Source organism: Microtus ochrogaster, chromosome 19, assembly GCF_000317375.1.
Source record: "Microtus ochrogaster isolate Prairie Vole_2 chromosome 19, MicOch1.0, whole genome shotgun sequence".
NCBI classification, from domain to species: domain Eukaryota; kingdom Metazoa; phylum Chordata; class Mammalia; order Rodentia; family Cricetidae; genus Microtus; species Microtus ochrogaster.
In genome coordinates, this window is record NC_022021.1 from 7,704,185 (window position 1) to 7,716,855 (window position 12,671).

At 43.9% G+C, this 12,671-nt stretch overlaps 1 protein-coding gene across 4 annotated transcripts; it reads right to left on the reverse strand.

Annotated features, from left to right (window-relative positions):
- Nucleotides 1-290: 290 nt before the first annotated feature.
- Nucleotides 291-9,291, reverse strand: Mtx3 (metaxin 3). 4 transcript variants are annotated; one of them, XM_026783860.1, is made up of 10 exons: nucleotides 9,197-9,291; nucleotides 8,837-8,906; nucleotides 8,424-8,500; nucleotides 6,863-6,955; nucleotides 6,128-6,310; nucleotides 5,950-6,026; nucleotides 4,786-4,943; nucleotides 3,463-3,578; nucleotides 908-964; nucleotides 291-599 (listed from the first exon to the last, which is right to left on the reverse strand). In XM_026783860.1, the coding sequence occupies exons 1-10, from the start codon at nucleotides 9,275-9,277 to the stop codon at nucleotides 489-491; spliced, it is 1,023 nt and encodes a 340-aa protein (XP_026639661.1). In that variant the 5' UTR covers nucleotides 9,278-9,291; the 3' UTR covers nucleotides 291-488. The 4 variants fall into 4 exon arrangements, with proteins under 4 accessions (XP_026639661.1, XP_005356554.1, XP_026639662.1 ...); XM_005356497.2 differs by lacking the exon at nucleotides 908-964 and having other exon boundaries at nucleotides 3,490-3,578; XM_026783861.1 differs by lacking the exon at nucleotides 908-964.
- Nucleotides 9,292-12,671: the final 3,380 nt, after the last annotated feature.

A 12,671-nucleotide genomic window follows, 5' to 3' on the forward strand; every position in this document is an offset into this window, starting at 1 on the left:
AAGTTAAATTCAGGCTTTTCTATTGAAATAATTTCTATTTTTCCTAGTTCCTGAAATAGGCATCAGACTTCTAAAAAGAAGATTAAGATCTCAGCCCAAGAGCCACATAATAATTATTGAGACAGGACTAAGAAAAGTAAGCTAATAAATTAACTTAAATAAATTAAAAATGCACATTCAGAACAGAATTGTAGCTTTTCATCAGCAACACCTGAACCAAAGGCAAAGATCTGCCATGATTAAGGCAGCTTTTTATATACAGTATCACGTATTTGCCCCGCCCACCCACCCGCTTGCTTAGCATTCAAAATGCACTGCCAAGATGAAATAAAAGCTTCCCTAGTTTAAAAAGAAAGTCACGTTCAGCTCCTTCTGTTTCACAGTCTTCCTTAGACCTATTACAGCAGTTTTCTTTTGGTCTCCGTGCACTCAGTATAAGTGACTACTGCAAACAATCCTAAGACTTTGGCTGCAACAGGCTGTGACTGTCAGGGTGACAGCCGCTGTAAGGAATTATTCTCCTCTTCTGCTGGAGTCAGCTTGAGCGTTGGCAGCTTCCGAGGAAGAAGCTGAGGGCTCTGGCGGAGATTGTCATCCATCTGTAGGAAGCACAAAGACACATCTGACTACGGCTGAGGCTCCTCTTTGGTGGACTGCGCCCTCCCCATCTAGACTACAGAGAAGAGAACTGCATGGTGGCAGGACTGACAGAGACACATTTCTCTGACAGCCGCTCACAAATGAGGACTGTCATCTCAAATACCAGCCGACTCAGCATCCACAAGAAGCAGCGTGGCTCATACTCAGCCCCTCACAAAATTATAATAAGTTCCACAAAAAGAACATGCTGCTGAACTTGATCGGGACTCACTTAAGATACTCTCTGCAGGTATTGGTAAACATTTACCTCTAAATGTGCTCTGCTAATCTTCCCCTCACACTGAAGAACAGGCACAGTCCCACCCTACATGAGATGACAAAATGAGGCTTAGAAAAGAGAAGTCCCCTTTCCAGGTTCTAATGCCAGTATCACGACCCATGTCTTCTTATTCTAACACAATTTTTAAAAACTACTCCTCTTTTCCAAATTTGCCATGCGACACAGCTCCCTCCTCCCCAGTTGAGAGTATGTAGACCAAAGGATGCTGGGGAAACGGTGGCAAGGACAAGGCCTTAGATCTAGTCCAGAGGTCTTTCAAACACGGATCACTCCTGAGCCAACCTTAGAGACACCATTACATGAAGTACATTAGGAAAATGCCAAGACGTCCGAGACACACATTAGCACCCTGGAATACCAGGTGAGATTACTCAGAATTTAGCCAGTCTCCAAGCTCCACCTTCACCCCAGAGTACTGCTGAGGGTGCAGGATGCAGGTACTGGTGCTGAGTTCTCTATCAACTTCACTTTTTCAACAACTTGAAAGCAGTGCCATTAAACCACAAAACCAACAGAAAAGAATATCCTATCACTCCCCCAATAGACAAGCTGTTCTCAGAGCTCTGCATAAATGCAGAATATTTTAAACTCCCCATTTCTCAGTATGGTTTCAAAGCAAGGAAGAAATATTTTGGCAAAGCGTGTGTGCATGTGTAAGGTTTGCAGAAGACAGAAAATAAAAGGCTAATTATTAATTTTCAAATAGGGAAAACTTGTGACCAGGGAACAACTGTGGTGAGCAGCACTTATTTTCCAGCAAGAACTGTATCTCAAATATTGGTCTTTCTCTTACGCTCTAGACTTTTGCTATAAATTGTGAACAGTGGTGGCTAAGCAGACCAGTTGTCCCATTGTGTTTCACCAGCCATCACACACTTCCTACACAAGAGCACATATGAGCGCCTGCTTGTCTTACAAGACTTTTATAAGCTGATAAAGACCCAAAGTGGACATGTATAAAATAGTGAACGGGCTCCTGTTTTACCTTCTGCCTGTGTGGGTATTTCATAACTCCCCTGCCACATCTGTCATGGATCACATACAGAAAATGGAAAGAAGCTGTGTGGTAATGATGCACATCTTTTATCCCAGAACTCAGGAGGCAGAGGCAGGTGGATCTTTGTGTGTTTGAGGTCAGCCTGGTCTACAAAGAGAGTTCCAGGACAGCCAGGACTGTATAACAGTACTGTCACACAAAGAAACCTTATCTAGAAAAAACAAAAAAAGAAAAAGAAAAAAAAAAGGGAAAGGAAACTATGTTAAACAGCCTTCCTATAGACGAATGAGCTCCTGTAAACACACTTAGCACTTTGCACACATCTTCATAGGATGTGTATTAGACCGAGCAAATAGAGCCTGCCCAGGCTTTAACTCACACCACAAAAACTTGAAATAGAGTAATGAACGCTACAGCTTCTCCAAAACCAACACCACGGGCTGGAGAGATGGCTCAGAGGTTAAGAGCATTGCCTCCTCTTCCGAAGGTCCTGAGTTCGGTTCCCAGCAACCACGTGGTGGCTCACAACCATCTGTAATGGGGTCTGGGGCCCTCTTCTGGCCTACAGGCATACACACAGACAGAATATTGTATACATAATAAATAAATAAATATTAAAAAAAAGAAACAAAACCAAGACCACATGAGACACTGGCAACAGAAGGCCATCCCAGAGAAGAACCGTGACAAGCTGACACATCCTCTCCGTGACTGACACACAATCGTACTTAGAAGCTGAGCAGCTGCCTACGGGAAAGAACAATGAACCGCAACACTGCTGGCGCCTTGTGTCCCCATGTCTACAGTGTAAGTCTCCTCTCTACCTTCTTCAGCCAGAAGACTTTGAGCAGGTGATGACACTCACATCATCACATCCATGAAATGGGACAAGAGCATCCGCACACGGAGCCTCTAGAAGGCTTGCTGACTCCTATGAAGCCCTTCTACCTCAGTGCATGTGAAAGCATCAAGTCTATCACACACTAAAGGAAATCTGCACGGCCGTGTCACACCCTTCCAATCAGAGTCCTCCTCAAATCCGCCGCTGTTGGCTCTCTCCTCTACCCACTCCCTCATGGTCTCTCGCACATTGAGAATCTCCAAAGTGGTAAAGGACTGAATGGTGAAGATACTGTAGATCACACTCAGGACCAGGAAGAACAATAAGAAAGAAGGGGCATGAGGGAAGAAGAAAAAGACATTACTGATATGGAAGAGAAAACATGGATACTTAGACCCTACAGAAAGTGACTTCAGGACAGCAAGGACAACAAGCAAGGCTTGCTTCTGATTTGTAGTCTTTAAAGGTAATTTTTATGTCACCCAACTTGGTAAATGCAAACTATATAGTAAAAGGCAGGCCCAACACAATTACTCAAATTTCCCTCAGCACAATCAGGCCACTGCTGGCTTCAAAACACCACATTAAACAAATCTCCACTCCAAGTATATATAAACAGCCTCTTGAAAAGTAAACTCTTTAAAACTAAGAGTGTCAAGTGAACACACAACCCAGAAAACAGACCGGAAAGCAATGATGAAGGAACGCGACCTTTTCAATTAAGTTGGATTCCTTATTTACAAGTTGTGTGAGTTTCCGCAGGTTCACGTCTATCATTTCTGGTCCAGCTGGAGAGATGCCTGAGAAGTCAGGAGAGAAATCACGGAGAGAAAACAAACTTTGAAAGACTTTCAAGCTGTTGAAGATTGAAAAAAAGAAAATTTCGGTTTACTCATCATCCTAATTGCTCCCCCTCCCCCCAAAAGAAAACTGAAAACGAGAAAAACATTTGGGTTGAAGGGCAAAGTTAGGAAGGACAGCAGTGCTCCGCAGGAAGCGTAAAGGAAAAGACTGAACTGTGCTCTTGGAAGACACTGAGCCACAGGACATGCAGGCAGCTACAGGGGTTAGTAAGGCGCGGTGCTTTCCAGACGGTGCTGCCCCTCCCTAGTCACTACACGCAGGTCACTGGCTGTAACACTATAGACGCCTTGCTAAGGTAGCGACTCCCTAACACCTACTTACCAGGCATCCAAGATATTTAAAGGAATTTTTAAAAGCAGAGCTTTCTGGGATTGGGAACTATGGAAGAGCTGAGGAGCCAGGCTGGCTAGCCACTGCCCCAGAGCCACAAGGTTGGATGCCACTTAGCTCCCTAACTTCCCATTTCCTAGACTTCCCTAGATATAAAGCAGAGAGTCCTCCATGAAAAATAAATAAGTAAAATAAAAAACAGCCAGTCTGCTGAAGCCAGCTATCTCACAACTTCTGCTTCTCAGAAGGACAAACACTGCAGCCACCTCTACATATCCACACTCAGTGCCCAGTCCCCTAAGCACAGGCCCCCAGTCAGAGAGAATGCCATCCTAAGTGCCAAGAGCCCTCTACTTACTCTATCTCCAGTTTGCTGCAATCATTTTCAAGTAGTAGAACCATGGGGGTGACCTCACCAAAGTCAATCTGCTGCTGATTTCTGTTCAAAGGGAGAGTGCTGGAAGCAGCAGGTGAGAATTATGTAAAGTGACCGCCCATTTGATGGGGTAAACACTACCTTCAGCAGGGACTCAACACACGCACTTTAATCCTTGAGAAGAAAGTGACCCACTTGGGGGGGGGGCAATACTTATAAAGAAGATACACAGAATGTGTGAAGTCCAGAGGATGGGGGCGGGGTCACATGGCTCTTTCTCCATGTACGTAAGAACATGGCAGCAGATGTAGCGGGCAAACCACCAGGTCTGGAAGCTATGAACCAGAGTCTAAGACAATGCGCAAACAAGTTCTTGCGCGCTGCCAGGAGACATTAAAGTGCCCGATCTGAGTACACCCTAGCTAAAGCCGACTTACCCATGGGCCCATGTCTGAAGTAGCTGCCCAGGATGTCGTCACACAGGCGGCACAGATTGGAGAGCTGTTTCAGATGCTCTTGTAAGTGAACCTTGGGAAAACGCACTTTATAAAGAGGTGCGAGGAAACCAAACACATAGGCGTCCAAGGTGGAAGGCCTGGAGACGGAGGACTCTGTCAGGAGCACTTCAGGGTAGACGGACTTGCACTACATTTTAAAATGCTCTTCAAGCTACCTGTCAAGTCTAATAGGCAACATCATGTTTTGAATGGTTTGCTCCCATTTTTGATTCTAAAAGGGAGGCGGCCAGCATTTTACCTTCTAAGTAGTTTTAAAAATATTCTAGCCATTTATTTTATTCAGAGGAAATTGAGGTTGTAAACGACAAATGTTATGGACTGGAAGCCGGGTGGAGGCACGCTCGATGCTATCACAGCCATATGCAGCACATTAAGCTAATGAAGATTAATGCCAACAGAAAAACTTTTCCTATAAAAGCCCAGAAAATCCCAGCTAAAGACTGTACCCGGGGCATTATGCGTGCTGTTTGAGAGCTCTGCTAATCAGCTCTACCCCCAGGCGCCCTTCTGAAGTGAAAAACCCATCTTCTGAGGGGTGGGAAAACTGGCTTTAACTCACATTTCACTGAATATACACACGCAACATATTGAAATAACTCTTGTTTACATGATTCAAATGATAAATTACATTTATGTATATATGGGTCCACACAAACCCAAAACCAACCACCAGCCTGGGGACTGAGGAACTGCTGAGTGACTTCCTTCAGGGTGTTCAACAAGAGCATGGCTTCATGATCAGCGCAGTGGGCAACAGGGGCATGCCCTAGACGGCCCGTTGGAGGAGGAAGCCAAGGGGCTACCAGGGTGGGGCTCTCATCGTCTATAGCAGAATCATAGGGCCCTTCTTCTTCTTCTTCTTCTTAAGGGATAAGAACTAGCTTATTCTAGAGTCAAACATGAGTGGCCATGCCTGGGGATCCAGATTTAGGCCACTCAAAATAGTGTTTCCCACCAAGGCAGTTTCATGTGTTTGTAGTAACGGAACAGAGAAGGCCATAAATCAAGCAAACTTTTCAAATATACTGCAGGAAACATCAAAGAGGTGGCTACGGCAAATTGACTTTAAGGGAATTTACTCACGTGTCACCAAAGAAGAACTGAGATGTTCCCAATCTGTTTGACAGGAGGTTGAGGCACTCCTTGGCATCTCTGTATATCTAAGAAGGATGAAGGAGACTTTGGAGGTAGCATCTCTAGATAAGGACCAGTCCCCTCTCTCCTCCCTTCCCTGGAGGGCTTGCTAGGAGACTCCCCGTACCTGAGCTTCCACTTCCTGGATGTGGTAGAGGGGCGGCTCTCCCCGTGTCAAGAGGATCCTATTCAGTGCGCCTCTAGACATCCTTCCGGGCAGGATTAAACTCAGAGGGAAAGGAATACGGGAGGCAAACCATGGCTTTGTCACAGTAAAGTAATTGTCATTCTCAACCCAGAAAGTGTGAAGCTGCCAAAGGAAGGCAAAACAATTACAGGGATGTTCTCCTGCTAAAATGAGTATCACTCGTCAGTCTGACAGCTTCTTCAGAAGTGTCTTTCAATAAAGTACCTCCGGTTAAGTCTTTCAGATACAATGGCTCAAGGTGAAATGAGGTTATTTTAAACATATGAATTTTGTTGACTGCTGTATCTCAGCAGTCAGAATAGAGCCTAGTGCATACTGAGGGCTCCGTAAATATCCACCAAATGAAAGAACTACAGTATAGCCAATTCTATACATGCATCAAAGTTTCATCTTCCAATGGCAGCATTTATTTCAAAAACAGTATGATTGTGTTGGAATGGAATTCAGTGGTAGAACATTTCCCTAGCCAAGCAAGCAAACCAAACTATTCACTTCAATGGGAAGCTAAATGTCTAAGAGAATCCAGTTTTGTCATAATATCAAAACTAATAGGAGAAATTTACTCTTGAAGACTCCTCCCCTTTTTTGTTCTTCCTAACAGACCACAGCATTCTCACTAGTCCCTGCAATACTGCAGTATTCAGAGACACTCACCACGGCAGGGAGAAGCTTCTCTTCTAGGAGGGCGATGTAAGCCAGGGTGTCTGCCCCTTGTTTTGCTGAGAGTTCACAGTCAGCATTGTATTTCTATTCAAAACCAAAACAAAACCTCTCAGAGGTCAGAGAGTATCCCAAGGACAAGGGAGCTAAGCGAAGCAGAACTCTGATTCTCCCTCACAAATGCCAAAGCTGACATTATGAGGGGAGTACTAACCCAAGGAATGCTGTTCCCAATGGCAAAGAGGGTTCTCAACACTGTATCACCCTACACAAAGTGAACAAGAGTTGCTTGCGTGTGTCAGCTGATTTCTATTGTTTCCATACTTACTGATGACCTTTGTTCAGAGTATGGCGTGGATACAAAGTCAACACGTAGAAGCAATTATTTTTAACAAGAAAGGAAAAAAAAACATAGTTCTCCCTAATGTTTTTCTCCATAAAAAAGAAACTCTTCAATTTAGAATTTGCTTAAATTATAATGGTACATGTTCTTTTCCTTAAAGTACTGAAAAACCAATAATAACTTTCATGTTCATTTGAATCTTTATATTTACATCATGGATTTACTACATAAATATTTACATTTCCACACATTTCAGATACATGATTTCATAAAGTATATGGCTATTAGATAAGCGCTTTCTAAAAAATACACTCAGGGGCAGAGTGCTTGCCTACTTGCCACAAGACCCCAGATTCAATTTCTAGTACCAAAATAAAAGAAAAAAAAGAATAAATGATTGAATAAAACAGCTGAGATTCGGTGGGAACTCAGGTGTCACACTTAACATGAAATGTATAGGAACAATGGGACTAAAGTGATAGTGTTATCAACAAGAGTAATCGTGAATAACTAAATTGAATCCTCTTACATCCATTTCAATACATTCACAAAAACAGACATTGCATAAACTTCACTATGACTTCCAAAATCACAGTAAAAATGGCATTGAGAAGCAAGTCTTTGTTTCTCAGTGGTCAAAATCCAAGTGTTTCCAGTTACCCAATGAATTGTAAAAAGTAAAACCACCTTATGATGAATTAAAAATAAAAGCCAGCCCAGTAGCTGCACATCCCTTTAATCAAAACACTTGGGAGGCAGAGACAGACGGATCTCTGTGAGTTCGAGGCCAGCCTGGTGTACATAGTGATTTCCAGGATAGGCAAGGTTTCAGAGAAACCCTGTTGTTGAACAACTAAAACCAACCAAACCAAACAAAAACAAAAACATGTCCAGTGGGTGAGCACTCCTTTAGTCCCAGCACTTGGAAGGCAGAGGCAGGTTGATCTCTGTGAGTTCAAGGTCAGCCTGATCTACGACGTGGGTTCCTGGACAGCCAGGGATATGCAGAGAAACCCTGTCTCTAAAAACCAAAATCCAAACCAAAAACAAACAAAAAGCCATACAGGATGCCAGATGTGATGGGTGACACCTATAATCCTAGCATTTGATGCCAGCCTGGCTGGTCAGGGTACACTAGAGTATAGCCCAGTCTAAAATAATAATAGGGTAACATGCAGAAAACGATCTACTTCTTCAAAAGGAGCCACCCACCTGTTTTCTTAAGAAGTTTAGTATTTTTGCAGGCTGAGAAACAATGCCGTCTTCAGTCGTCAAAATTGGTACATCACCTATAATCAAAAGCAGTTGACACACAAGCAAACACCGTGATCTATTTTGAAGATTACAATACTTAAAAACTAGACCGATTGCACATGGGAGATTGTCTGTAAGAACGTTTGCCTTTTCTTTGTAGTTTCACAAGGAGCAGGTCTGGGGCACATTTTCGTTTCTCCTATTTTCCACAGATTGGGCTTGCGTTTTGAGTTACTACTCAGAGCGAGCAACTAGCCCACAGCCAAGGTCGTTCTAAGAAGCTAAAACTCTAGATACCCACGGCTTTAAACGCAAGAGGGGATGCCAGGGTCCGAAGGGCAGACAGGGGCCTGTGGAAACTCATACTGTACCTCTTGGACCTCTCCAGGTGTTATCTATGACATTGACTTTCAAGGGTGCGCCCGAAAACTTGGCATACGCCTGAAACAGAGTTTGCAAGGAGACATTTTAGACTGAGCAGTCTGCAGGGCGGCTCTGAGGCTGCCCGCGCGCCCGCGCCCCTCCCCCGTCCGCGGCCGGGGACGCGCAGGCTTCGCGCTCCGGGGGACGTCGGTCTGCGGAGGCCGGGCGGGCGGGCGTGCTCGGAGAAAGCACGGCCAGGCCGACCAGAGCGGAGGCTTGCGGGGAGCCCACCCGTCCGTCCGTCCCCAGCGGAGCCCGCAGCGAGCCAGTCCAGTCCTCCCGCGCCCCGGCCCGCAAGGCGGCCTCACCATCACCACCAGGGACTCGCTGTGCACCGAAGGGAGCCCCCAGCCACCTCCCCAGCAGCTGAGCTCCAAGGGGGCCGCCATCTTGCCGGGGCCGACCTCCGTCACCCGGAAGTACTCCTGCCGCCCACTCTCCTGCACGTGGAGTGGCGGGGGCGGGACGAGGAGCAGGGACTGACTGTTTGGGGCTCTGGATAGCAGCAGAAAGGACAGCGCCAGGCTGTTGGAAAAAGACTCGAACAACCGGACTGGGAGCGAGAAGGGAAAGAGACCTGCTAGGCATCCTCCAAGTGTTTATGGCATGCCATTTTACTACGTGCCAACATCATTATGGTACACCTAAATCTGTAAAATGACTGTTCACACAAATATGCTTTCAAATGATACGGTGGTGGTTGGTACACTGTAGGCCCTTGTAGTGTTCAGTCTTTATAATGGGCCATTGCCTGCCTTTCATGTCTCAATTGTGGTTGCCATTCCTATGTTGACATGATTGGAGCTCATTAAAATTTAATCCTGTCCTAAAGTTTAACAGAGGACTCCTGACTGCTCACAACGCTACTCTTTTAATCTAGGATCGCTTTTGTCTTCAACTGCTCTCCCCAAATTGAGTTTAGTGGGGCTGGAGAAATGGCTCAGTTAAATGTACGTGTGTCTCTTGAAGACTTAGCTTGGTTCCCAGCACTCAGGTGGTGTTCAGCATCATTGTTACTCCAGATCCAGGAGATCTTGTCTTTTTTTACTTCCCATGTAAATTAGATCCATGTATGTCTCTTTTTAGGGTCCTCATTGTTGTCTAGGTTCTCTGGGATTGTGATTTGTAGACTGGTTTTCTTTGCTTTATGTTTAAAAATCACTTATGAGTGAGTACATATGGTAATTGTCTTTTGGGTCTGAATTGCCTTACTCTAGCTCCATCCGTTTGCCTATAAATTTCAAAATGTCATTACTTTTTTTCTCCTCTGTAGTACTCCATTGTGTAAATGTACCACATTTTCCTTATCCATTCTTCGGTTGAGGGGCATTAAGGTTGTTTCCAGGTTCTGGCTATGGCAAACAATGCTGCTATGAACATAGTTGAGCACATGTCCTTGTGGCATGATTGAGCATCCTTTGGGTATATACCCAAAAGTGGTGTTTCTGGGTCTTGAGGAAGGTTGTTTCCTAATTTTCTGAAAAATTGCCATACTCACATCCAAAGGGGCTATACCAGCTTGCTCCTACCAGCAATGTAGGAGTATTATTTACTTATTTTTTTTTAAGTTAAACTTAACTTTTTACAAAATTAGGAGCTCCTTCTGGCTTCTTGCAGCTCCTTTAATGCACTTGAATTTTGCTTCTGTCCTAATCACAGGCTTTTGCCTCCCACTGCACAGAAGCTGTCCTAGGAAGGTCAGGCCTGGCTTCATAGGTGTGGGACAGTGCACACAGGGAATGTTCTTTGCTTAGGAAGGCTTGCTTCACTAACTGCTCTGCTGTTGCTGTCTTGAAATTTTAATCATGGCATAAAGGACTCTGCGTTTTTATTTTAGACTAAACATTGTAAATCATTTAGCCAGTCTTGTCTATGGGCCTAATAGGAATGTGCTAAATATTTCATAAACATTAAACCTGTTAATTTCTCAGAAAAACCATTAAGGAGATACTTACTGGCTTTCAGATGTAGGACCTGGGTACTGCGTAGTTTTTACAGGCAGCATAATAGTCTTTCTGGGTTAGCCTCTGATATACCTCTGGGCTTTCTCTTTTCCTCTGTCACAAGGAGATGTATGGGTGCCCTTCAAAAGAAACCTCTGCAAATTCCCATAAAAATAATGTTTGGCAATACTGGCTAGGGACTTTCTTGTAAGGAAATAACGCCCCCAAATCGCAGTGCTGATCTGCTATGGTATTTTTTTAAAGATTATGATTCAAAAATAAGATATCTCAGAAATGAAAGAAAAGACATTTCACACTAAGAATCCATTAGTCACGTTTTTTCCAAGTGAGGAATGCTTAGTGAATGTACAGTTGAAATTAAACAGCACATTTATGGAGCAGAGAGTACATCCAAGACTCTAAAAGGCTTCTGAAGACTACAGAGATACATGAGACAGGGAATCTTAACTTAGAGTTTATAGTCTACAAATCAGACATCACACATAGGTAGGTATTAAAGTTATTTTGGGGCTGGAGAGATGGCTCAGCCATTAAAGGCTAAACTCACAACCCTATAAAAAGTCACTGTCACCAGTAAATTTAGAGATATATGTAAAATACTAAAAACACAAGAGAGGAATGGTGTCTCACTGTGAGGTCATTGGAGGGTTTCTGCTTGATCTTCAATGTAAAGGAGGTAATTTAATTTTCTGATTTGATGTAATGGAAGCTTCATGCTTTGAGAAATAAAATTCCAAGCAATATAGTTCCGAATCTGTGTACTACAACAAGGTATTTAAAAATAATCTACAACGAGAATGTGGACTCTCTGAGTCTTGTTGGCAGTTGGGGGAATGGGCACATAGTGTGGTCTCCTCTCTCACCATGCCTGCTGCTTATGACAATTTTATTTGAATTAGAGAGAAGTTAAGTCTTTGTTTAAGATTGTCAAGTTGAGGCAGAAAACAGCATCTTTTTTCATCTGATAAGAGAATTCTTTCTTACAGGTTTATTTGTTCCTAGTTAATAGCAATCTTGTGTTGCTGCATTTCCTCTTGAAAGTCTCTCTCTGCTAGATTGAATGATTGAATTTATAACACTGGTTACCTGATTGCACAACCTGGCTGAATACTGTTCCGGACAATGACAAGGAAAGCCAAAACCATCAGAAATCATGCCTGGCATGGGTACTTGGCTCCTGTGACTTTCCTGGCTGTTAAAGAGGTTGTTCCGAGTTCATCAAAATAGTAATTTCAGATTCTTCCCGGGCAAGGCATTCTCACTATCTGCAAAACATTCATGTGCGGGCAGAATGGCCTGGACCACAGTTTCATAATGATTCTTCCAGACCACGTCTTCCCTGAGCATTTTTGTTTTTCAGAAGATGCACATTAAGTGGCTTCATCTGAACTCAGAGGACCTGACCTTGGCATCTAGTCCTGTTGCTCCTGTGTTTCTTAGTTTTACTTGGGGCCATGTTACAAGTTCTCTTAGTATCCCTATCCACCCCATTTCCATTACTAAGAATCTCTGAAATAGAGTTCCCAGCAAAGAGGCAATATTTGTGATAAATGATCATGCCTTGTGGTCCCTCATGGGAGAGTTAAACTGAACACCCATGAATGTTCCTTAGTTAGTGTTCAGATATAGAATCCTTAAGAAGAAAAACCCCATTGAAAATATATCAAGCGGGCAGGGCGGTGGTGGCACACGCCTTTAATCCCAGCACTTGGGAGGCAGAGGCAGGCAGATCTCTGTAAGTTCAAGGCCAGCCTGGTCTACAGGAACTAGTTCCAGGACAGGAACCAAAAGCTATGGAGAAACCCTGTCTCGAAAATAA

Excerpts from the sequence above, each read along its gene's own strand:
- Mtx3 (XM_026783860.1), bottom strand. The coding sequence starts at position 9,277 with ATGGCGGCCCCCTTGGAGCTCAGCTGCTGGGGAGGTGGCTGGGGGCTC. Across the intron at positions 6,027-6,127 it reads TCCAGGAAGTGGAAGCTCAG|ATATACAGAGATGCCAAGGA; the intron begins GTACGGGGAGTC and ends CATCCTTCTTAG. Across the intron at positions 4,944-5,949 it reads CAGTTCTTCTTTGGTGACAC|GCCTTCCACCTTGGACGCCT; the intron begins GTGAGTAAATTC and ends CTCCGTCTCCAG.